The sequence below is a fragment of the Sturnira hondurensis genome, unplaced genomic scaffold, assembly GCF_014824575.4.
Source record: "Sturnira hondurensis isolate 20B ecotype Veracruz unplaced genomic scaffold, ASM1482457v3 Scaffold0003693, whole genome shotgun sequence".
Taxonomy (NCBI): Eukaryota; Metazoa; Chordata; class Mammalia; order Chiroptera; family Phyllostomidae; genus Sturnira; species Sturnira hondurensis.
Genome location: NW_028076324.1, coordinates 9,389,699 through 9,413,466, shown reverse-complemented (window position 1 = coordinate 9,413,466; position 23,768 = coordinate 9,389,699). Strand labels below are relative to the sequence as shown.

Genomic DNA, 23,768 nt, shown 5'->3' with positions numbered 1-23,768 from the left:
GCAAAGAAAGAGATGAATGTCCAAGTTGCGGCTGCCACCTCAGTCCTCCCTGCTGCCCCACCAACCCCAGGTCCCTCTGCACCAGCTGGAATGGTCATCGAAAAGGCGGGGCACCCAAGAGGGTGCAGTGTCCTGCCCACCCCTTTTATGGGCTCTGACTCCAGCTGGGGAAGCAGCTGTACGGGTGGGTGCCTTACCTTGTTTGTAAGAGTTTGTGGGGGGGAGTTAATTTTTCTTTTTTCTACATTTTTTTTTGATTTTACTTTTTAATCCTCCAATAGGAGAGTCCAGAGGTACAGGTGCCAGGGTCCAGGGAAAGGGGTGGAAAACCATATGAACAATAAAAAGGAAAAAATCACTCCTCCCTCTGCACCCCAAGGCCCGCCTGTGCCCCCTCTGCATGGTAAGCACCAGGAAAGTTGAGTATCCAGCCAGTTGGTGGTGGTGAGTGGTCAGCAGGCCGACACCAGGCCCTTCTGGAAAGGGCAGCGGCGCTTGGGCCGGGGGCCATCCTCGTCCTCATCCTCCTCATCTTCCTCCTCGTCCTCCTCTTCCTCTGAGGATGAGGAGCTATCCAGCGTGAGGTCCACCACGTCAGCTCCCGGTTTCCCATTCTCAGCGGTGCCCACCGTGCTGCCTCCACCACCAGAGCCCCCGAGCATGCTGCCACTGCCACCGTTGACGTTGGGGCTGGACAGCAGCCCATTGGCATCTGAGGTGCCTGAGGGAGACAGGAACAGATGCTCAGGACAACTGCTGACCCTGGAATGGGGAAACACGGTGGCAAGGGACAGGGACCCCTCCTGGGATGCCACTGTTGCCCCACATAGAGGCCCCAACTTCGGGGCGTGCCCTGTAGAGGAGCCGGCACACAGCAGGCGTTCAGTAGCTGCGTGCTGCCTGCAGTGCACGGTTCTGAGCCCTGGCCTGTTACACTCTGGGGGTCAACTCCACCAGGCCGGCTGTGGTTTTTTCCTTTTATTTTTATTTTTTATACTACTGGGTTTATTTTTATTTTATTTATTGATTTTAGAGGGAGAAGAGGGGGATGGGAAAAAGAAAGGAAAACTTCAATTTGCTGTTCCATCTATGCATTCATTGGCTGCTTCCTGTATGTGCTCCAACCAGGGACTGAACCCGAAACCTTGGTGTATCTGGACAATGCTCCAACCAACCTAACTACCAGGCCAGGGTGATTTGCTTTTCCTTTTTGGTTTCCTTTCTCCTTTGTCTTTCTTCATTTGGGTGGCTGTTATTTTATTTATTTATTACTTATAAAAAGACTTTATAATATAATTATTTTTTGAAAGGAGGAAGAGAGGGAGAAAGAGAAGAAAAGAAACATTAGTGTGTGAGAGAAAATTGATTAGCTGCCTCGTGCACATACCCAAATGGGGACCTGGCCCAAAACCCGGGCATGTGCCCTGGCTGGGAACAGAACCAGAGACCCTTTGGTTTGTGGGACAGCACTCAAGCCACTGAGCCACACACGCCAGGAAGGGCTGGGGTGACTGTGTTTTAGATGAAAATGCCACATGGCAGGACACAAGTCAAACTCAGAAATCACCAAATCCCCAGAATAGAGATTGTGGCAAACAACGGGGTGGCTGGGGGCCTGGGCCAGGGACTCACCAAGCACGAGGATGGGGCACTGGGGGCTGCAGCTACGCTCCTTCTCGGCGCGGATTGGGCACCACGAGCCGTCCACCAGGTACTCGATCTCGTCTGCATCCTCGCACTCACTCAAGATCTTGGAGAGGAGCCTGGGCGGGAGCAAGGGGAGACAAAGCAGGGGTGATTCCTAGGCTGGCTGAGCCACACCCTGCTCTCGTCACTGCTCCCCTGGATTCTGGCGGGATGCTTGCTAAGCCACTTCTGGCTTTGCCAGTGGCTTCAGAAAAGCACCAGCCAGGACCCAGTGCCTTGACGTCCTAGGGAGGGGGGCCACCTGGCCTCTCAGCTACATGGGCATGTATAAGCTGGGCCCTCTGGGAGGATCTGCCAAATTGCTTGAGGGCCTTCAGTGGCTCACTCATGGCATGGGGACAGCGCACCCTCCAATTCCTTAAGAGCATGGGGCTGGGGGGACTGGCAGCAGCAGGGTCTTACCCATTTGGCCCTCTAGCTGAGTGATCCCCACTCTCACGCCCTGATTCTGTGCTGCCCTCATTTTTACAGATAAGAAAAATGAAGTCTGGAAGGCAGTACATGCTGCTCAAAGCCCCCAGGAGAGGCTGTGGGCAGAGCAGGGGCAGAAGTGGGGCCTCCTCACTCCACAGACAACAGCGTCTCCCAGAGCACGCCGTGAGCCAGGCTTGGCAAGGTGTGATGTGTCTCCGGGTAGTGGCTGCTAAGGTACTGACAGCCAGGCCAATTTTATAGATTGAGAAACTGGGGGAAGGCAAGTGAGTTCCCTGAGGTCGTAAGACCAGGTGGCAACAATCCTGGGTCCCAGTCCTGATCCCTGCCACTTCCTGGCTACAGGGCCTTGGTCTCCCCTCCCTACCCCCAAGGCAGGATGAAGTAGGCATAGCACCCACCACCAGCAGCAGCTGGGAGGACCTGCGGAATAGCTAATGCCCAGGCTAGGCCGGGTGCAGGGAATGCACAGGCTGCAGTGGCAATGGGCTGCCACGGCCCTCAGCATTCGTTCAGTGTCAAAGATGTACCTGTTTCCAAGTGAATTTGACCACCTAGGTCATAGTCACACAGGAGGAAGGCTATCCTGCTCCAGGACACCCTCTGGGGCTGATGGGGTCCTTGCCACCCCTACCCTGAGGCCTCCTTTCCATCGCCATGCTCACAGACTCACCACCCCAGGGTCACCTGCAATGCACCGCTCTACCTGGAACTCCTACTCACTCCCCAAAGCCCTACTCTATAGCTCCTCTTCCTCCTCCAGGCAGAATATAAACAACAGAACTGTATGTGTCCGGCTCAGTTCCTCCCATCCCCCCCACTCAGGTGGAAGTTCCCTAATGACAGGGTCTGAGGCGAAGTCTTTGTGATCATGGTATCTCCCCTGCCAGGTAAGTATGAGAGACGAAGTCTTTTGGGGGCCATATCACCTCTTTCAGGGCCAGGGAGGGACAGGTAGCAGTCTAAAAAAATAATTACACAAACCAAAACCCTCCAGCAAGGCTCTCAAGCTGCACCAGGCCCCCCGGGCTTGCTGGGATCATGGTCTGTTTCGGGCAGAGCCACTGTCCCTGGCCCTGCCAGAGCTGCCACCACCCGAGCCTGAGTGACCCACTCAGGCCTGTTGGGGGAGGGAAGGCAAGTGCTGGGCTGCACAGCTGCCAGGCTGGAAACAGAGCTGCTATTCAGGCCCAGTCCTTATGCCCAGCCCCAAGGGCCTCCTCATTCCACTGAGGCTGGACAGCATAGGAGGCTGTGGCTTGGCCCCTCCGGGGATGGGACCCAGGCTCAGAGTTGGCTGGACCTGGGTTGGAGTCCTGGCCTGGCTACCTGCAGGTCCCAAGCCAGCAGCTGCACTCCCTCCCTGAGCCTCAGTTTCTCTACCTGTAAGGTGGGGATGATCAAGGCCCACCTCCTGGGACAGTTGGGAGGGCTGGCAAGACCCTGAGCATGGTGACCAGAGATGAGTGCTTAAATGTGGGTACAAATTTGTGCCCAGCCCTTGTAGGTCAAGGGGTATCATTCCCATCCCTAATGTGTGCACACACCCCCAAGCTATGTATCTCAACCTTCAAGGGCTGGTGGGTCCAAAGGTGGGTGCCAGCACACCAGCTCCTATCTAGGTTGCCACCTCTCCCTACCCACTCCGGACTCTGGGGACGGGTGGGTGTGGCCAGGTCCTGGCAGGAGCTGCTCAGTCAGGTGCTGGGCTCGGTTTCTGGAAACTTAAGACCTAAGTGAAGTTTCCCTTTTGGGGAGAATGGCCTTTTGCCCCTTGTCCCCTTGTGGCATGGGGAGGGCTTGCCTGTTAGGCTGGGGGATAGCCTGGCCACACACCAGTGACATCCAGAAAGGGAACAAGTGGGATGTAACCAGATTTGGGGGAAGACACGTGCCCTTTTCACCTTTCTACAGAGGACATGACCAAGGTTGCACTGAACAAACTTCAGGAAGCACACCCTGAATCGTGCATCAGCCTGGAGGTGAGGGTTCTTAGACCCCTGTATCATGTGGGGCCAACAGCCTCCAAGAACACAAGGTCACCCTGGGAAGAGTGGACCTCCTGGATCCAGAGCCCCACACCTGAACCCTAAGCTATACTGCTGCCACCTGCACAGCAAAAGCCCTGAAAGTCCTACCTTTCTTTGCAACCTGGGACTTTGGAAGCTGCCAAAAGGTACAGAGGCTTCTAAGTTGCACGGCTGTGCTGCTCATTACTCCAGAGGCCCAGAGCTGCAAAGGGCGAATCCAGTGCAGCCCAGCAGGTAGTGCGGTTCCCCTGTGCCTCAGCAACTCACCCGTCTATGATGAGCTGGTCATAAGGGGCTGGTTTGTCGCACACTGGGCACATCCAAGTAGGCTTCTTCTCGTTCATCTGGAGGTAGAAGACGGCGTCGAAGCACTGCAGGTGGGCACAGGTCTCCGCCCGGCAGGGCACAGACAGCCGCATCTTTACCAGCTGGGGCAAGGGGAAGGGGGTGTGAGCTGGCTGCCTAGCCAGGCACCACCCACCCCAGGCAGCCCCCACATAATGCGCAGTGAGGGAAGGGAGACCATCACAATGACTCACGGGGCAGATAAGGGAGACCCGCACACCGGTGGTGGCAATCTCACTGTCAGGGTCCAGGCGAAGCTTCTCTTTGACTGTGGAGGAGGGGCAGCTAGTGTTAGTGGGGAAGGGGCAGAGGCACCTGTGGAGCCAGTGGGGAGGCAACCTGGGTAGAAGCCACAGTTATTCCTGATACAACAACCTGGGCACACCCCTGAGACACCAACTCCCCAATAAGCCCACCCTGCTGGGGCTTTTTACAACCCACAGGAAAGATCTTTTCTGGAAAGATCCAGGCAACACACAACCACCAACAGGGCTGCCCACTGTGCCTCTGTTAATTCCGATGAAAAACATCCCTAAAGCCTAGGTGGGGGGGCAGGGCTCCTGTCCTGAGGCAGTGCCCACTAAGGAGCACCAACATCCCGGGCCAAGGGCACCCACCATGAGCCCTACAAGTGGAAGAGCAACAGACAGCTTCCCCTGAACAACCAAATGTTACTTCTCTTATAAAGGAAAACATTGAGGTGCTACCACAAAGCCACATACAATACGGAAACATGCTCACGACAGCACTCAAAGCCCCCTTCATGAATGTCATGAATGTGATGAATGTGATGAATGTGATGCTGGAAAAAAGACTGAAAGGAAATGCACCCAGCGCAGGCCTGGGACCAGCCTGCATGGGGTGCTCAGTCTCCCTCCTTTCCTTTCCTTGCATGGTTTGCTTTCAAAGGCAGGGAGACAGGTGGACAAACCTCAGGGGTACATGCAGTTAGACTCTGTCCCCAGACAGCTCCGGGCAAATGGACCCTGAGTCCCGCAGAGTGGAAGCTGCCCTGCTTGAACCAGAACTGCTCCGCACATGGTGACTCCTTTGTCCCTTCCTCTAGGCCTCCTCTCCCCTGCCACAGGAGGCTGGGGCTAGGGGTGAGCACATAGCCAATCACATCTCAGCTTAAATTCCCCCACAACGTTCTGTCTCTGGTTAACAAGTTCTAATGGTGGGTGCAGAGGCCTCAGCCTCATTAAAAAGACCCTGGGCAACTAAAATGGATGCAGTGTGCACTGGATTTTGAAGCAAGGCTTGGCTGCTCCCGACGGAGAGAGGGTGTGTGCATAAGAAAGAGTTCAAATGAGATTAAAAAAACACCACAACAAAAATAACCCCAGGACTTGCCAGTTGTGACTAGAAGCACCGCTGTGATGGTGCCCAGCTTGGGGGCTGGCCATGGGAGGGAAGCCAGGGGCTTCCTCCAGGGAGAAAATCTGCTGGTCAGGGGCCTGGGCTAGCGCATCCGCCCCTCTGGCCCGCAGTGCTGCAAGGCTCCTGGCTCCTCACTGAGGAGTCAAGCCAGGCCTCTAAGTGCCCTACCCTGTGGGTCGCTGGAGCAGTATGAGCCCTGCCCCTGGCCCAAAGGCACTCTGATCAAGCTGGCCATTGTCTCCACAGGGAGACACAGCAGGTGGGCCTGGGGGTTGAAGGGCAGGCCCTTTGAGGGAAGAGAAAGGTGACAGAGCAGGGTGCACAGACTGAGGCCTTGGGGTAATAAAGCCCTGACTCTGTTCCTCAGTGTCCCCACTACTCAGATAGCATCAGTTAGAAGTCATCACAGTGATCAGAGAGCCAGTGACTTGCCTGACACCACAAAGCTACTGAGTGGAGGAATTCCTGAGCGAGCACAAGCCATGGGCTGGGCAGCCCTTGGCGCAGGGACACAGGAAGAGACAGAACCAGCTCTGGGATGTGGCTGCCAGTTTTGATCGTGGTTTTATTTAATGCTGTATGTCCGTCCCTCCACACAGTTAAGAAAAATATTTATTTACATTTAGAGAGAGAAGGTGAGAGCAAGAAAAAGAGAAACATGCGAGAGATAAATAGATTGGTCACCTCTCACACACGCCCCAACTGGGGAGCTGGCCCGTAACCCAGGCGTGTGCTCTGACCAGGAGTCAAACCAGTGACCTTTTGATTCGCAGGCCAGTGCTCAATCCACTGAGCCACACTAGCCAGGTCTACATTTTTTGATGTTAAAGGAAAAACGATTGGTCTCAGCATTCCTGGTCAGCCCTGAGTCGCCCCCCACGTACCTCCAACCATGAATCCACTCTCTGCTCCCTGTCTCCGTGCCAGCAAAGGGCCACAAGACAACAAACTTCTCACGTCCAGCCAGCAAAGGGAGGGCCGGCCGTGACAGAGCCCAGACCGCCACCCTGGGTCACCAAGGGGAAGGCGCCACCGTTCTCACCCAGCGCCTTGCACAGCTCCGGATGCTTGACCCCGACGGTTTTCAACCTCTGCAGCAGCTCTGAGGAGGTCAGTTGCCGCACCAAATATAAGGCCACCGAGTAACTCTGAGAGTAGAGTGCGAGGGGCATCAGGGTTGCGTGGGACAGGCAGAATGAGCAGAGGCTGGTAGGAGTGGCAGGACTGAGGGGTGAGCAAGTGGGCAGCACCCGCCCCACTCACCTTGCCATAGTTCCCCCAGGTGACGGTGATTCGGTTGGTGGCTGAGGACAGGTACATGAGGTGGGTGAGGTTGATGGGGCGGCAGGGCCTTTTGGGTTCCACTCCAGGCTTATTCGAGGGGTAGTAGCCCTGGGAGCAGATGGAGGCTCAGCCACCACAGATGGTCGGTGTCCCTGGCCCTCCCTCCACGCGCGCTACCCCTCACAGTAGATTTGGAACGGCCCGGGGAGCCCGCTCACCGGGACTGAACAGTAGCTGTGGTTGACCTTCACAGCAATGTTGGGCGGGTACTGGTCCTCCTGAGGGCTGCTGGTGTCTGAGTAACAGATTCTGCAATGACAATGGGGACCATGGGGGCCGAGGACAGGAAAAGGGTCCCTGAGAGAGGCGGGATGACAGACTGGGGCCATGTCTGGCCTAAGGGGTAGATCACAATGCTGGGCTATACACGTGGGGGTCTCAGGGCTCCGTGTCTGGCCTGAGTGGGAAAGAATGGTGGTATGTCCACAGGCTTGCCCAGCCAGCAAGAAGGGAAAAAGAGACTCCACTTCTAGCCAGGAGTCTCAGAAGGACTGTTACGAGGGAGGGGGGCCTGGCTGAGACACACTTGGGGTAGGACATGGCAGGGCTATAGCCATCGAGCAGGGGGGGAAGTGGCCAAGGGTTCCCTTGGAGGCTGGCACACCTGCGCTTACCTTAGAACGACCTGCACGGCCTTGACCCCAGGCTGCAGTTCTCTGTGCCCCAAGGAAACCACGGGGAAGGAGAGGAAAGGAGGGATCAGTGAGGTGGGAGTGAGCCTAGCACGCCACGCCAACCTTTTACCCAGCTGACCTCTGGCCTCTCTTGGGCTAGCCAGTCAGCCTAACCTGCTACCTAGGCAACCTAATCTGCTACCTCCCTTGACAACTGAAGGCCAGCAGGTGCCACCCAGAATGTTCTCTCCTGCCATTTACTCACTGGTAACTTGGGGCATTGAGTCCCTCTCTCTGGACAAGGTGGGGTCTGGTGTGGGTATTAAGCAAGCTGGTGAGCACAGGCCTGGTATATGCCGAGTGCCCGATGAGCAGCTGCTCCGCAGGTGACCGCGGTCTCAGCTGGAGACAGAGAGCCTCAGAGAGAGGAGCTGGAGACCTGGGGACAGCCCAGTGTCCTTACCTGTGTGACTGCCCCAGGGGACACTGGCCAAATCTGAGGACATCTGTGGTCACCATAACTGGGGGTGCTCCTGGCACCAAGTAAGTAGGGGCCAGGGAAATTGCTTAGCCACCGGCAGTGCCTGGGACGCCCCCCCTCAGAGACTGACCTGGTCCTGAGGTCAGCATTGCTGAAAGGACAGACCTTGTTGAAAGGGACACTGGCCCACCTCTTGGGACTGTGGGCCAAAAGTGGTAAGTATGCTGACTGTGCACAGGGATCGGGAGTGGGGTAGGGTGGGAACCCAGGGTCTGCCCCAGATCTGGCTAAATGCTTGTGTAGGCCACCTGAGACCACACCCACCACTACTTAGCCCTGGAGGTCAGCAGAGGGTGGGGCCCAGAGCACCTGGAGTTCCTGATCAGCTCCACCTGTCTGGGCGTCAGTGCGAAGATGCACGGGCTCTCTTGAAGCTTCTCATTGTTCTGTGGGACTGAAGATAAACACGGGGTCAGGGGCACACGTGGTCCCTGTTGAGAGTGCCAGCCACAGACACGGTCCTTTCTACTGCCGAGCCCTCTTCAGGCTGAGAAGCAGGAAATGGGAGGCTGAGTTCTGACCAGGCAGAGCCACCAGGGGTAAGGATGAGAGGGGTCCTGCCCCTGTTTGGCAGCCTATGGTTCAGGGAACACTTCCCATTCACCCCGTCTCCTCCACTAAGGGCCACTCTCAGGTGGCCTTCTCATCCCTGTGGGGTCCAGGGGTCTATTTGGGAAACCTGAGAACTGCTTGACTAGGGCAGAAGAACTGTGTTGGGATGGGAGGGTACAGCACAGACAGGACACATGCCCTTGGACCAGCCTGTTCTCGGGTCTGTAAGACACCGGCAAGAAACAACTCTGCCTCTACCTCAAACAGCTGTTCTGGCACATCCAGTGAGCATGTGCTCATCAGTGTGGACACACCCACATCCACCTGGTAACAAATGCTCCCAGTCATACATTACTCAGAATGGTTCCATCAGCAGAAGGCTGTTAACCACCTAAATGCCTGCTCATGTGGTATGGTTAGGATATGCTTGGCCGGGGGGGGGGGGGGGGGGGGGGGGGGGGNGGGGGGGGGGGGCGGGGGGGGGGTGTCTCATACAAAGGAATACTATGCAACTGTAAAAACGCACAGCAAAGGATTACCGCTCCGTATTGTGATAAGGAGTAACCTCAAAAGTGCTTTGGTAATGTGAAAACAGCAGCAGTAGAACCGTGTGCTTATCACGCTGCTACTTGTGCAACCAGAGAAAGGGGGTCTGTGCAAGTGCACACTGGCTTATCTGTGCAAGAGACATCTCTGAAGGAGGGGGTGTGAGAACTGGCCACCACTGTAGCCTCAGAGTGGTTGGGAAAGGTAAGAAGGAGCTTTTAAAATTTGTACAGCAAATCCTTCAGAACAGGAGTGGGCAGACTGTTCTATAAAGAGCTGGAGTCTAAATATTTTTCGCTTTTTTGAGCCACAAGTTCTCTGCCTTGATGTCTCTACTCTGCTTCGTACCATGGAAGCTGCCAGAGGCCAGAAATGTACAAATGAGCACGGCCAGGCACCAATACAACTTGCTTTCAGAAAAAAGGCAGTCAGTGGGGTTGGCTCCCACCCTAGGTGGTGGGAGCCACCCCCTTGGTACCTTTTAGATTTAGACCCTAGGTGGGAGCCAACCCCTGCCTCAGAACCTTCTGAATTCTAAACTACATCAGGCAACTCATTTAAGCAAATATGATTCAAACTTAAAACAAGTTCCAGTTTAGAAGCCAGACCACCTGGGTTTGCACCCCAGCTGCGAGGGACCACGCAGCCCCATCCAGGCCCAAGCCTAGAAGTGTTCTTCGTGCACAGGGCCCACTTCTCAAGGGGCACAGCCAAGGCCATGGCTGCTGCAACTGCCACACTGAGGCCATTCATGCTTGTCTGTTGTGGGCCCTAGTTGGGACCCTGAAGAGGGCCACCTAATTGGCTATGAGGATGCTGGCAGGTCACCTGCAGACACCTCAGAACTGTCCAAAGAGCCTAGGGGCAATTATTTATGGGGGATGGCTCACAATATCTGAGCTAGGCTGCCAAGGCTAGGTGGAAAAGTCAATGATACCAGACCCCACCTTACAGTGTTCCCCAAGAAGGAAGGGAAAAGGACCCCAGCAAACTTCTTAGGAGCCACCCACTGGCCAGGGAGGTCTGAAAATAAGGCAACAAGCTGGTGGTGGAAAGACCAGAATCCAGGGTCCCTCTCCTGGAAGGCCTTCTGTTTCTAGTTGAGGCAGCTGTGAGGATTGCATGCTGTCTTTCAGCTTTGTCACTGGCCTGGGGCGGCTGACTGCTTCCCCAGGAAGCCAGGAGGGGGGTGAGCTGCCACCTCAGCTGGGATAAGGCACATCCCACACCATTGGAGGAGGCTGAGGGGCCCCCAAACCTGGGCCTTCACCAGCCCCACTTTCTGCCATTCAGGGCTGAGATGTGGGCAGCATCCACAACTCTTGTCACGTCCTCGCACCCATCAACTCCTCAGCTAGTCCTGTCGGTGCTCTCCCTTCCCCCGCCACCATCTATTCTCCTTTTTTTAACCCTCACCGGAGGACATGCTTATTGTTCTTAAGAGAGAGAAAGAAAAGGGGAGGAGAAAAGAGAGGCATCAATCGGTTGCCTTCCATACACACTCCCACCAGGGATTGGACCCAAAACCTGGGTATGTGCCCTGACCAGGAATCGAATTCACAGCCTTCTGGTGCACAGGACACTCCAACCAGCTGAGCCACCAGCCAGGGCTGCCCGCTGTGATCAGCATAAATTCCCCTCACTGTCTCCAGGCTCTGGGGCTCACCATCTGCTGCACAGGGTCTCAGGAGGGTGTTCTGCCCACCCCTGTGGGATTCCACAGGGGCTACGATGACCTCCTCCTTATTGTCCCACCTGCCAAGTACATGCCCTGGGGTCTCTGCATGCACCATCCCTTCTTCTAGACCATCCCTTCCTTAATGATTTCCACTTTCTTGGTGTTTCTTTTTTCCTTGGTACCTTTTAGATTTGCACAAATGCCACCCCATACCCTACCCTCAAAATTCTGGTGCTTCCCACTTCCTTCCCTCCTCCATTTTTCTCCAAAACCTCTACCTCATAAGAATCAACACAATGTGCAGGTATCTTGGTGCATTATGGACACCAACTGAACCAACAAGTGCTTACCCACACTGCTGTAAGCTGGGTAGCTGCGGATGCACATCCCCTCCCAGGCCCACAAGCCTCTGCACTGCCGCCCCCCTCCCAACCCCCAACTAAAGGGAAGGAACCCCCTACTCCAACTACTCTGGGAACCAGCCCCTGGGCTAGACTGGAGACATGGACCAACCAAGTCCATGCCATCCACCTCCACCCCAGGCTGCCAGACAGCCTTGCATGCTGCATCAGCAAAAAATCCTTTAGGACTTGAGCAGAGGCCCACCATGGACTGGGGTGAGGAGTGCAATAAAACAGCAGCACGGTGCAGTCACGTCTTTGCAGGATCGCGCTGTGGAGAGAAGGTGGCGGCAAGCCTATAGCACCAGCAGGGATGCTCCAGTGGGCTCAGCCACAGTGGGTGTCTCTGCTCTTACCCCATGTTTTCTATGGTGAACGTAGAATTTTACAAAACTTTAAATAAAAAGAAAAGTTTGCTCTGCTGTATAGCTCAGGTGGTCAGAGCATCATCTCAATACACCGAGTTGAAGATTTAATCCCCGGTCAGGGCACATACAAGAATCAACCCATGAATGCATAAATAAATGGAGCAACAAATCAACGTTTCTCTGTCTCTCTTCTTCTCCCCTCTAAAAAATCAATAAATAAATGGGACTGGTCTCCCATCTCACTGGCTGGAGGCCTGTGTGTGGGAAGCCTAGGACTGGGAACATGCCCTGCGAAGGTCTCAGCTCCCACGGTACAGGATGGGCCCCACAGCTGGCTGTGGGATGGCAGGCAGGCCTTGCGCCTCAGGGATCATCATACCTGCCTCAGAAAGGACTTGAGAAAACAAGACCCAGGAAAATCTCATGAGACCTTCACCAAGTCCAAAGCCCTCGCCTCGGGATGGTCCCCACGCTTCCCGCTGGCCCAACCTTCTCATGTTTTTTGGCCTCTGTTTGCCCTCCCTCCCTCCTCTGCCACATCACTTTCTAGTCACAATGGCCTCCATTCACAAGCCTTCTCTCATCACTGGGCCTCTGACTGGAACATACTCCCATGCTCCTTTCTTTGTCCAGTTTATTACTACTCACCCCTCAGGTATGGAGAGAGATGCCACCTCCTCCAGGAAGCCTTCCTGATGGCAACCTCTCCACAAATGCACAGTAAGGGACTCCTGATACTGACAGCCCCCTAAAGACCCTGCATTCCCCAATCAGAACATTCTGCACCCAGCACCATTTAATCCCCCCTAATGCAGCTTCCTTGCAAAATGTGCCAGGCCAGAGACCTCACTACTTTTTTGTTGGTTAGGCAATGCTGGCCAAAGGGCTCAGGCTGGATGAAGGACATCTGTGTGCCCTAAACCAGAGGTCCCTGAAGCTCCAGGCCATGGACTGGTACTAGTCTTGGTCTGTTAGGGACCAGGCTACCCAGCAGAAGGTGAGCTTTAATGTAATGTCCTTGAGTCATCCTGAAACCATGCCTGCCACCCTGGACCATGGAAAAATTGTCTTCCATGAACCTGGTCCCTGGTGCCAAAAAAGGTTGGAGGCCACTGCCCTAAACAATGGGGTTGGTCCCAGACCAGCAGCTCTCAGCCACTTGTGCGCTGACCACATCTAGGGAGCACCTGGAGTTGTCAGGACACCAGGTGGCAATGGGGGCAGGCTGAGTGGCCCACACAGTGAGGCTGGGGAGCCTCCCTTCTGCCTGAAAGTCTCCTGATGGCCTCCCTACACCCCCCAACCCTGATGGGGAGGTCTGGGCCTTCCTAGTCAGACTCTGGCCAGATATCCCAGTGGCTGGGCTAGGGGGACCATTAGGCCAGAAGATGCCTAATGAATCCCAAGCTGAAACAGCATGACTCGGAACCGTGTTCCTGGTCTCTATGAACTCTGTTGCAGTCTGGAAGCAAGTGCCCCTGCCCTGGGAGCCTGGCCACCAACCTGTCCAGTTAGGAAGGGGAAGACAAATGGGCCCCTCATGCAGACAGGAGGCCTGAGGTCCTGAACCTTTGTGTGGTTCAGAACAGGTTCCTCCTTGCAGAAATGCACCGATGGTGCAGGGAAGGGTGAGACATAGGAAGATGGTTGAGTACACAGCCCCAGAGCCCCTTCCAAGCAATGCTGTGTGACCCTGGGCCAGTCTCCTGACCTTTCTGGCACCAGCCCCTGCCCCCACTGGAGTGGATCATCTGTCTCCTCAGATTCTCCCAGCTCCGGGTCTGTGGCTCCATTCTTTTTTTTTTCTTTTTCAGATTTTATTTATTTATTCTTATAATAAATAAAATCTCTATTCTTATTTATTTATTCTTATAATAAGGATAAATAAGTAACTATTTATAAAAGAGAGGGGAAGGGAGGCAGAAAGAGAGGCAATGTTTGGTTGCCTCTTGCACGCCCCCATCTGGGGACCTGGCCTGCGACCCAGGCATGTGCCCTGACTGGGAATCAAACCGGCAACTCTTTGGCTTGCAGGCCGGCACTCAATCCACTGACCCACACCAGCCAGGGCTGTGGCTCTATTCTTACCCTCCTACTACCCACTCCGAACATTCCACTCCCTGGGATTTATGTCTACTGTCCTGGCACAGGCTCCATTAGGAGCCATTTCGGCAGCTCTTCTGGGGGAACAGACCAGAGTATGTGGGCCTTGTTGTGGCTGGCAGGTGGTGGCTAGGGGTAAAAGGAAGCTGGCGGAGCCACAGCCCCTGAAATGGTTCTGGGGCAAGGCCAGTGCGGCAGAATTCACATGGGGAGGCACCAAGGTGTAAGGTGAGTGGACTACTACTGGTCTGGGGACAGAGGGGACCAGAGTGCTTCAGGACCAGGGCCTGTGCTCCGTGAGGCCTCTCCCTAGGAATCCAAGCAGCCCCTAAGGTCCCTGAGAAAATGGGACTCCAAGAAACAGGTACACCCTGGGACAGGGGCAGGTGAGTGGGTAGAAGCAGAGGCAGGGCGGGGTCGGCCTCTTTGTTCTGAGCCACCAGCAGAGTAATTTCTGATGTAGACAGGGGAGCAGACTCTCCCGGAGATCAGGTGACTGGGGTCCCAGGGGGCTCAGGGCAAAGCAGTGCATTGTGGGGTGGGAGTGACTGCAGGCTTGCAGTACAGGAAGGAAGCTCATGCATGGTCCAGGCAGGGGATGAGAGGCCGCCAGCCAGCCTAAGTTCAAAGTCACCTCCAGTCCCATCCCCCCCCCCCAGTGCCAAGCCTGCCCTGCAGCTTTCCAGTGAAAACCCAGCCTCCCCATTACGAAGATCATTCTAGAGTCTGAAATGTCAGCTTAACCTTTAGGATCAGCTAGCCAGCCAGTTTTCAGGACTCCAAAACCTTACAGAGAACCCACTAGTGTGGTGGTGGGTAGGCTCCAGCATCTAGGGAGCGGTCGAAGAATAGAAACAGGGGAAGTTGTTCTGGGGGAACTCAGGAAGGGGCCTTAGGTCCAGCACTACTACATCAACCCCATGATAGGTGCTGCTGGGCCAACCTGGTCCCCATCTGGGGGCCTATCGAGAAACACCTCCTCACATCAGAGAGAAAGCAGTGGAATGCCTCAGACCCTAGGGCCGGGTCCCCCAGCAACTCCTTCTTCCACCTCCTGTGGCCTCACTTAGAACCACAGACCCTCTGGCCCAACTTCACAAAGCCCAAGGTCTGTAAGTCGGAGGAGAGAGGCACCTTCATCCCCTCCCCTCTCCCCAGAGGTGCCCCCTGGCTGAGCAAGGGAGAATGCTAGGTCAGCAGGGTAGAGGGGAATGAACCAAGCAGCCAGGGGCATGAGGGGCAGAGGTGTAAAGGGATCACAACCTCTGCGACAGCACCCAGGGACCAACTCACGACCAGTGCCTGCTCGCCTGCTCCTGGCATGCAGTAGGTGGTGAGTAAAGATGTACGGGTTGAACAGGATCAGGTGCAGGGGGTGACAGGACCTATAGTGGTGGCACAGGCTCGGGCACCCTGACAAGAGAACCTCTACAGGGCAGGGAGGCTTTGTCTGCTCCGCATTATTTATGGGGAAGAGGGAGTTCAAATATACACTGTGTGAGTGAGCAAGTAAACGAATGAGTGAGTGAATGAATGCAGGGGTCTCAAGGACAATCTGAGTGTTAATCACAGGCTGAGGGCATTCCGTTTGGAGCCCTGGAGGCTTAGGAAGCTGTGGCTGGCCAGCCTTTTCCAGCCTGAGCTCAGACAGCACCTGAGGCCAACACTCACTCCCCAGCCCTGGATGACACCTTATGAGGGGCTATGAGTCAGAAACACCCAGCTAGGGCACCCCAGAGTTCTGACTCTTGGAAACTGGGACCCTTGGTTGTTTTAAGCTGCTGGTATCTGGGAAATTTGTTATGTGGCTCTAGGTCACTAATCTAAAGACCCAAAGGTGGCACCTGTGGTTCCTAGGAGGGACAAGACTTCTGCTGCCCCTTGGCCCTTGCTGCTTTTCAGAAAATACTCCAGGTTGGTCACGTGGCTGGCCACAGGCAACAGGAGAACTTGGAAGGCAGGACCCCCAAGGGAGGTGATGGACTCACCCAGTTCGGTGGGCTTCAGCAATTCATCTAGCATGTTAAAGAAGGGCAGCTTTACCAGGCGCACTTCTGGCTTGAGGGTCTTGGCAGGTAACCGTCCGAGTCCATTTAAGTACTTCCCATAGAGCACAGGGTAGTCAATGTTGGGGCCTGTGAGGGGAGTCCTGGGCACTGTGCTGGCCCGGTCGTAGGTCGAGTGCATGGTCAGGGGGTCCAGGGGCCGGTGGGGCTGGGATACGGGCTCCGAGCTCTTCTTGGCATAGCGTGTCTCATAGAGCTCCTTAATCTTCTTGAACAGCTCAGGGCTACAGTCAAACTGGACCAGCTGAAGGGCCCGGGTGACAAGTTCGTGTTTAAGTCCACTCTTACTCCTGCCGACGAAACCCAGGAGCATCTGAAGGTCGGAGACTCGGAAGCTCATCACCATGTTCTAAGAAGAGCAACCAGACACACATGCTCAGAGGCAAAGGCCACCAGAGTCAGGGGCCACCATCAAGGTGTGGGGCTTCCCTGGAGCTGCCTGGGCCCAGAGTGGGGGGGATAACAGTTTGAGACCTTGTTGGCTGCCACAAGATCCCACCCTCCCTCTGCCCCCTTCTTTTTGGCTGGGAGGGGTGGGAAGCAAGGAGGAGGTGGCTTTGGCATCAGCCTCATTGTCCTGGGCTTGGACCCACCTCCACTACCAGCTCACCTTTCCCATGATGCCACCTCCCAGCTCAGCCCTGCTGCCCTCCTCCTCCTCCTCCAACCTCCTTCAGCACCGCCAACACAGCAGAAGTTCCTGACTGCCCCCCACCACCTTCTATTTTAGGTTCTCTTTTCACATCTTCAGGCCTAAAAGCATCCCTAAGGCAGGAACTGGGAATCTTGCTTTACCCGTAAACAGCTCAACAGTGTCCCTAACAGAGAATACACGGCCTTTCTGACCCTCAGCCTGTTCTCTGGGGAGGATGACAGGAACCACTTCATCAGGATATGGGAGGATCTGATGAATTAACTCATGTAAAGTAGAATAAACACGCAACCAATGTCCGACACAGACACGTTTTCTCTTTGCTAGAGGATGACAGTCACAGCTCAATACCAATCACCTGGGGAGGGACTAAGCTGGACATGTCATTATATATTTTGACCCTTAAAACACCCCTGCCAGGTTGGTGAGAGCTTCACGTTACTTCATGTTACATTCAAACTCAGGCCCGACTCTGATGCCAGGGGCTGTTCCTCTCCTATACTGCCCCTGCACTGACCTACAGCTGAGCACCTTAGCTGACCATTCTGGCAGGCATTCTCTACCTGAGCAATGTGGACATGGAAGCTGGAATGTTCCTGTGGGGGTGTCCTGGACATTGTGGGGTGTTAAGCAGCATCCCTGGTCCCCACCCACTTGATGCCAGGAGCATCCCCAAAACCCAGTTATGATGATCATAAACAGCATCTTCCAGTATTCACTGGGGGCGGGATCAGCGCTGATTAAAAACCATTGGTCTGCCTTGGCCAGGTAGCTCAGTTGGTTAGAGTGTCGTCCCCATACGCCAAGGCTGTGGGTGAGATCTCTGGTGAGGGCACATATAAGAAGCAACCAATGAATGCATAAGTGGAACAATAAATCAATGTTTCTCTCTCTCTAAATAACCAATGAAAGCAAACAAAACCCCCCCAAAAACCATGGGTCTGAGAAGAAGGCTCTTGGAATCCAGCAGCTGGAGAAGCTTTTAACTGAGCTGTGGCAAAGTGATGAATGAGGTCTGGCAGGGTCCCAACTAAATCAAACCACACACGAGAGCTCAGCTGATCCCCATATTCTCTTTGGGGCTGCCTGGAGGTGCCATCACCCCAGATGGTGGGAGCAATGGTAAAAGGGTCAGGAGACCCTTCTGAGCAGGGAATCGCCATTCCCTCTGTGAAACTCTGGAACACCAATGAGAATTCCCCAATATGGTTCATAAGCAAAGTGTCCCCGAGGGATGGGCCAAAAGGGTTTCAGACCACCCACGCTGGGCCCTGAAGCTGGCCTGTGATGAATGAAATGTAGTTGGAAAAAGACACTTCTGGAGGGCAAGGGAAAAAACAGTATAAGTGACAAGAGTGAATATGAAAAGCTGGCGAGCATGCCGCAGGACAGCACCTCAAGAAACCAATAAATCGCTCATATTCAATCTGAGAAATTTTGACTGTCGGAGGTGGGTGGGAACCCTGCAGAAGTTTATGCAGCAGCCTCGATGCCAGGAGGCTCTGGTGTTTCCCACGTCCTGGCTATTTAAGGGTGAGGTGTGGAATCTGAATCAGGAGCCCTGGGTTCAAATCCAGTTTCCACACTAGGTTCCAGGCGACCTGGGGCCTGCTGTCAGGCCTTTCTGTGTTTCGGGCTCCCATCTGTCATCTCTAAGATCCTTCTAGGGGTATATCACCAGGCCCCTGCTTATGGTAGATGTGGTTGTCCTGTCCTGCTTGCAAAATCTCAGGGGGAGCATTTTCCTGATGCAGGGTCTTTATCTTACTCCTGCACTACAGCCGTGGAATGTCTACTATGTGCCAAGTACCACAAGGGCCTTTCGAGGTCATTTATTTCACAAGGACCTGTGAATATTATGCAGGTGAGAAAACTGAGGCTCTCACTGGGAAGTGGCTGGCCCAAGGCCTCTCTGTGTGGCAATGACAGGGCTGGCATTTGGAACTTCCACTCACACCCAGCTATGTGGAGGGCTGGGAGGACCCTCACTCCTTAACACAACCCAACCTCAGGACCTAAGCAGCCTGCTGGCCCTCAGAGTGCCCGGAATGCTTTGAAACATAGAGGCTTCACCTCCCTCAGCCTGACGTCCTACCTTGAGCAGAGAAAAAAAGGCTTGCAAAGATGTTTCTTCTGGAAGAGGCCCAAGGCCTGCGAGGGGAGAGGCGCTGTCTTGTGGAAGCTGATGGCCTGCTGTGGAGCCACAGGCAGGTGGGCTAGGCCTTGCCAAGTCTGACCACACCACATCTCCTGATGCCATACTGCCCCTGGAAGCCCCCCCCCCCCCCGCCCCCGCAACCCTGTAGTCACCACCACCAGAGGCCTAGTCTCTTTCATCAGACCGGATATCTGGAGCTGTGGCACCACCAGTCTGGAACACACCCCTCAAGCTGCCGCTAGAATTTCTCAGCAGCTGCCACCACGGAGGAACCTGCTCTTAACATTTGGGAGTGAGGGGGGTTGCAAGAGGGGCATAAGCACTCAGGAAGAAGCCCCAAGCACTTGCAAATCACTTCCTCAGATCTGTGTTTATAAACAGCACCAGGCCCCAAGGGCTGCCAGAGTCACAACTAGCTGCACAGAGAGAGATCAACCTAGATAGAGACGCTGAGCTTAGCTTAACTCCTCTCAAGCATAAGCGCAAGAGGAAAGTTAAGACCTACCGCTCTCTCCAGGAAATGGAAGATGGGTACAAAATGCTACATGGTATCTCCAGGAGTTCACCAGCTGACACCACCTCTTCACCTGTCTCTGGGAGGTTGGGTTAAGAGTCTCAGATTTCCAAGTTTATCAATAATCCCACATTTTCCCCTAGGACCAGCCTGCTTTGCATCCCAAAAGACAAAATCTCCAGCTCTTAATATGGAAAGTTAGGAAAGCACCTGAAAGGGGAAGGGGTGTGTGCGCATTTCAATTGTATGGAAGGTGCGCCACAGTGACAGCAAGAGACTGAAAAGATAGAAAACTCCCTAGGGTGGAGCAAGTGGTGCTGCAGCCTCAAGCCCCACCTGCCCCCCTGACCAGAGGCTAGTGTTTTAGAGAATCTGGAAAAAGAATCCACTTAATTTAATTGACTATTTAAGGGTGGGGGGCCCCAAGCCACCAGAGGGTCAAGTAGAGTTCATCAGATCGTATTTCAAGGCCCTGGATGTATAAAAAAGATTTCAGACCCTACCCTCTGGCTGGGGAGAGGAGCGTGGGACAGAGTCACAGTGATAGCCTCTCAAGGTTATGTTTTGGGGCTCCAGAGAAGTTCAGGCCTACAGGTTGCCACCTTAGACTTGCCAAGTTTAGACCTCCACATCTCCAGGACAAGTCTCAATTTCTCCAAACCCCAGAGAAGGGAAGAGGTGTGGGTGGCATAGGTATGGGGGCACTCTGGAGTGAAGGAAGGGTAATACCCTATAATCATAGAACCTAGAGGACTGTATTTCAGATTCCAGAAGGGAGATGTCAGGAGAGGGAGGAGTGAGAGAAAAACACAGGTCAGGACCGTGGGTAGGGGAGACCAGAAAGCCGTTGGGGGCAGTGCCTCCGACCTGTGAAGAACTCCCCTGGGATAACTGTCCTTGACTTCTCAGGGAAGAACTGGAAAAACCCTAATCTAGTTGGGGCAAGGGTTCTGAAGCCTGACCTAGGGGAGGCATCTGAAAGAAGACTCATGCCTGGGGTTGGGATGATCCCAGCTCAGTCCCAAGAGAGTTAAAAGGGATCCCAAGCTAAAAGAAAGGATGGTAGCTGTGGGATGTGAAACCTGGACCCTAAACTGGAGTATAGGGAGAGGCACCAGGAGCTATCCTGCAGAAACAGACCTGCCTACCCTGGAACCAGCCGGGACCCTCCAAAAATCAATACAAGAGACCAGAGAAAAGAAGAGAAGGGCTCAGAAGCCAGAGCTGGGTGCATAAAGGGATCTAAAACAGAGGTTCTGGAACCAGTGTGGGGAGGGCGCCTCATCCGAGAAGTAGACTCACTTGGGAGCAGAATATACAGAAGCATCAGAAGAATCGAAGATTTCAAACTGGCGTCTGATACTGCGGGTGTGAGATTTGGTTTCCTCAGGACAGAGCCCAAAACCTCAGAGAAGCAGGACACCAGAGATGGTGTCCTGAGAGGAAAGAGGGAGGAATAAGGCAGCGCTTGGTACCCAAGACGAAGAGATGGGAGTTAGGAAGACTCTGGACTGAGAACAGGGATAAGGACTCCGTCCCGGGGAGCAGGGCAAGCTCAGTTAACACCGCGTCCACTCCCGGGGCGAGAAGAGGGGGCGGGGCTCTGGGACACACTCGGGATCCTAACAGGGGCACTAAATTCCAGCCTGGGGTAGAGACCCGAAGAGCACACGTTGTGTTTGGGGGCGGTTCAGGACCCTGGGTCATTACCCCAGATGGTGGGAGCGGTGGTAAAAGGGTCAGGAGACCCTTCTGAGCAAGGAATCGCCAACCTCAGCTTGGCCTGCAGGACGGGGAAGCTGAGACCCAGATGCCAGCTCTCTGAACCACGAGGGGCGGTGAGGCGAAGACACTCCCCCAGGCCAAAGACCACGGACCCCAGCTATGGGAGAAGAGGGGACAAGGAGCCCAACCCATCATGCTGTCCCGGGAGATTGTGCTTCAAGCTGGGAGGCGCGGCCCAATGCTCGTGTCTAGAGAGACCCAGACCCTAACGGCTCAAGCTGGAGTGGGAAGAACCCCGCCTCAAGCCGGGGCCGATCCCAGGAGCACAGACTGGGGTGAGGTTTGGGGGCCCCGCCCCCCGAATTCCCCGCCCCCCTCCCACACCCGGAGCCCCGGGGCCGGGGGCGAGAGAGGGGGCTGGGAGCCGAGCTGCGGGCGGGCGGCGCCGTGGGATCCCAAGCGGAACGCGCAGACCTCGGCTCGCCGCTCGGCTCCCGCCCCCTCGCCCGCCCGCCCAGACCGGCACCGCTGCCGCTCACTCACTTTGGCCTCAACCAGCTCCGCCGCCATCTTGGCCACCAGCGTCCCCCGCGCCGGGAGCCCCCAGCCGTCGCGTCACGTGACCGCCCGCCACTCGCGGGCGGGGCGGTCGCCGCAGCCAATTAGCACCCGCACGCCCTTCTTCCCCTCCCCGACAGCGCGCGCCGCTGCGTACTGCGCAGGCCCCTAGCCGCCGCCCGGGCCTTGGGCCAATCTGGGCGGCCCGACGGTGCCCCCTTTCGCTAGCGGCCACCACGCCCACCCCTGGTCGCGTCTAGCTTCTTAAAGAGGTATGAACCTAGCATTACTAGGGACGAGTGCTGGGTCTTGTAGAAGGAGGGAGGGAGGGAGGGAGGGAAGGAGAGAAGGAGCGGGGCGGCCACCACAGTGCAGCCAGGAGCCGTGGACCCTTAGGTGAAGCGATCGCCAAGTGTGTTCCAGGATGCCCGGCGGGCAGCGTAGGGGGCGGAGCCCGTTAACCCAGCACTGCGGCCGCCAGTGAGTGCAGTGCGGCGCCTTGCAGCGAGGCGCGGTGCTGCTTTGGCGGGCAGCAAGCCCCGCGCACTGCACATCCGGGTCCTGACGCGGCAGAGAGATCCAGGTTTGCACCCACTGGCTGGCCCCAGGAGGAGAAGTGTGGGACCTCTGGAGTTCCTACATCCCTCAACCTTGCGTGCGGCGTCCTCCACCCCGCCGCTATCTGCCTTCTCAGCCACAGTAACCTTTTGGAATCTTCAGTAACGGGAACCTAGTCCTGCTTAAGAGCTCTCTGTGGCTCCCCACTGCCCACGGGCAGCGGAGCTCAAATATTCTACTTGTTCCAGGTGATTAGCTTTTCTTTTTTTTAAGTGACAAAGATATACAGAAAGTATGTAAAGGAGCTGATGTAGAAAATGGCTGGGTTGATTGCCGTTTAGAAAAAGGATGTCAGCCTTTAACCCACCAATTCCACTTCCCAAGGAAATAACAGTAAGAGTGATGATAATAATACTAGCTAATACTGTCATGCCCTGTTTTAAGCACTTAACATGTTACCATTTCACTCTCATGACAGCGAACCCCAAGAAATAGGTACTATTCTTGGTTCCAATTTACATATGAGAAAACTGAGGTCTTGGGTGGTTAAGTGACTTGCCAAGTTTATTTATTTACTAGAACAAGTACATAAAAAGACATGCACCTGCATATGCAAACCCAGGGAACAGCTGAAGTTGCAGTTCAAGTCTGAAGGCCATCTGCTAGCAGAGTTTCATCTTGCTGGAAGAAGTCAGTCTTTTTGTTCTATTGAGGCCTTCAACTGATTAGATGAGGCCCACCCACATTAGGGAGGGCAACCTATTTTACTTAACTGTCCACCAATTTAAATATCCAAAACACCTTTATTGCTTTTTTAAATATTTTATTTTTTTAAAGATTTTATTTATTTATCTTTAGAGGAGAAGGGAAGGAGAGAGGGAGAGAAATATCAGTGTATGGTTGCCTCTCGTGTGTCCCCTGCTGGGAACTGGCCTGCAACCCAGGCATGTGCCCTGACTGGGAATCGAACCGCAATCGTGTGGTTTGCAGGCCCATGCTCAATCCACTGAGCTACACTGGCCAGGGCACCTTTATTGCTTTTTTAAAAGTTTAATCTTTATTGTATTTTTTCATTACATTTAGTTCCCTTACACCTCCCTCCCCCCACCTTCATTGCTTTTAGAGAAAGAGGAAAGGAGAGAGAAAAACATCGATGTGAGAAACACCAATTGGTTGCCTCCAGTACTCACCCCAACCAGGGATCGAACCTGCAACCTAGATATGTGCCCTGACTGGGAATGGAACTTGCAACCTTTCAGTTATGGGACGACACTCCAAACAACTGAGCCACACTGGCAAGGGCAAGAGGTTTGTTTCCTGTGTGTGTGTTTTTTAAAAGATTTTATTTATTCATTTTTAGAGAGAGAGGAAGAGAAGGAGAGAAATATCAATGTGTGGTTGCCCCTTGCACACCCCTTAACCAGGCCTTCAACCCAGGCATGTGCCCTGACTGGGAATTGAACTGGTGAGACCCTCCCACTCCCCGGTCTGCAGCC

At 54.7% G+C, this 23,768-nt stretch overlaps 1 protein-coding gene across 2 annotated transcripts; it reads right to left on the bottom strand.

Annotated features, from left to right (window-relative positions):
- Positions 1–223: 223 nt before the first annotated feature.
- PIAS4 (protein inhibitor of activated STAT 4) lies at positions 224–21,780 on the bottom strand. Of its 2 annotated transcripts, none has more exons than XM_037042559.1 (11): positions 21,700–21,780; positions 16,030–16,456; positions 8,703–8,787; positions 7,853–7,894; positions 7,397–7,487; positions 7,158–7,286; positions 6,937–7,042; positions 4,709–4,782; positions 4,437–4,597; positions 1,633–1,763; positions 224–721 (listed from the first exon to the last, which is right to left on the bottom strand). In XM_037042559.1, exons 1-11 carry the CDS (start codon positions 21,724–21,726, stop codon positions 453–455), a joined length of 1,542 nt encoding a protein of 513 aa, XP_036898454.1. In that variant the 5' UTR covers positions 21,727–21,780; the 3' UTR covers positions 224–452. The 2 variants fall into 2 exon arrangements, with proteins under 2 accessions (XP_036898454.1, XP_036898455.1); XM_037042560.1 differs by lacking the exon at positions 21,700–21,780 and adding an exon at positions 18,855–18,908.
- Between the last annotated feature and the right edge of the window lie 1,988 nt (positions 21,781–23,768).

Excerpts from the sequence above, each read along its gene's own strand:
- PIAS4 (XM_037042559.1), bottom strand. The coding sequence starts at position 21,726 with ATGGCGGCGGAGCTGGTTGAGGCCAAA. Across the intron at positions 7,488-7,852 it reads GCCGTGCAGGTCGTTCTAAG|AATCTGTTACTCAGACACCA; the intron begins GTAAGCGCAGGT and ends TTGTCATTGCAG. Across the intron at positions 7,287-7,396 it reads ACAGCTACTGTTCAGTCCCG|GGCTACTACCCCTCGAATAA; the intron begins GTGAGCGGGCTC and ends ATCTGCTCCCAG.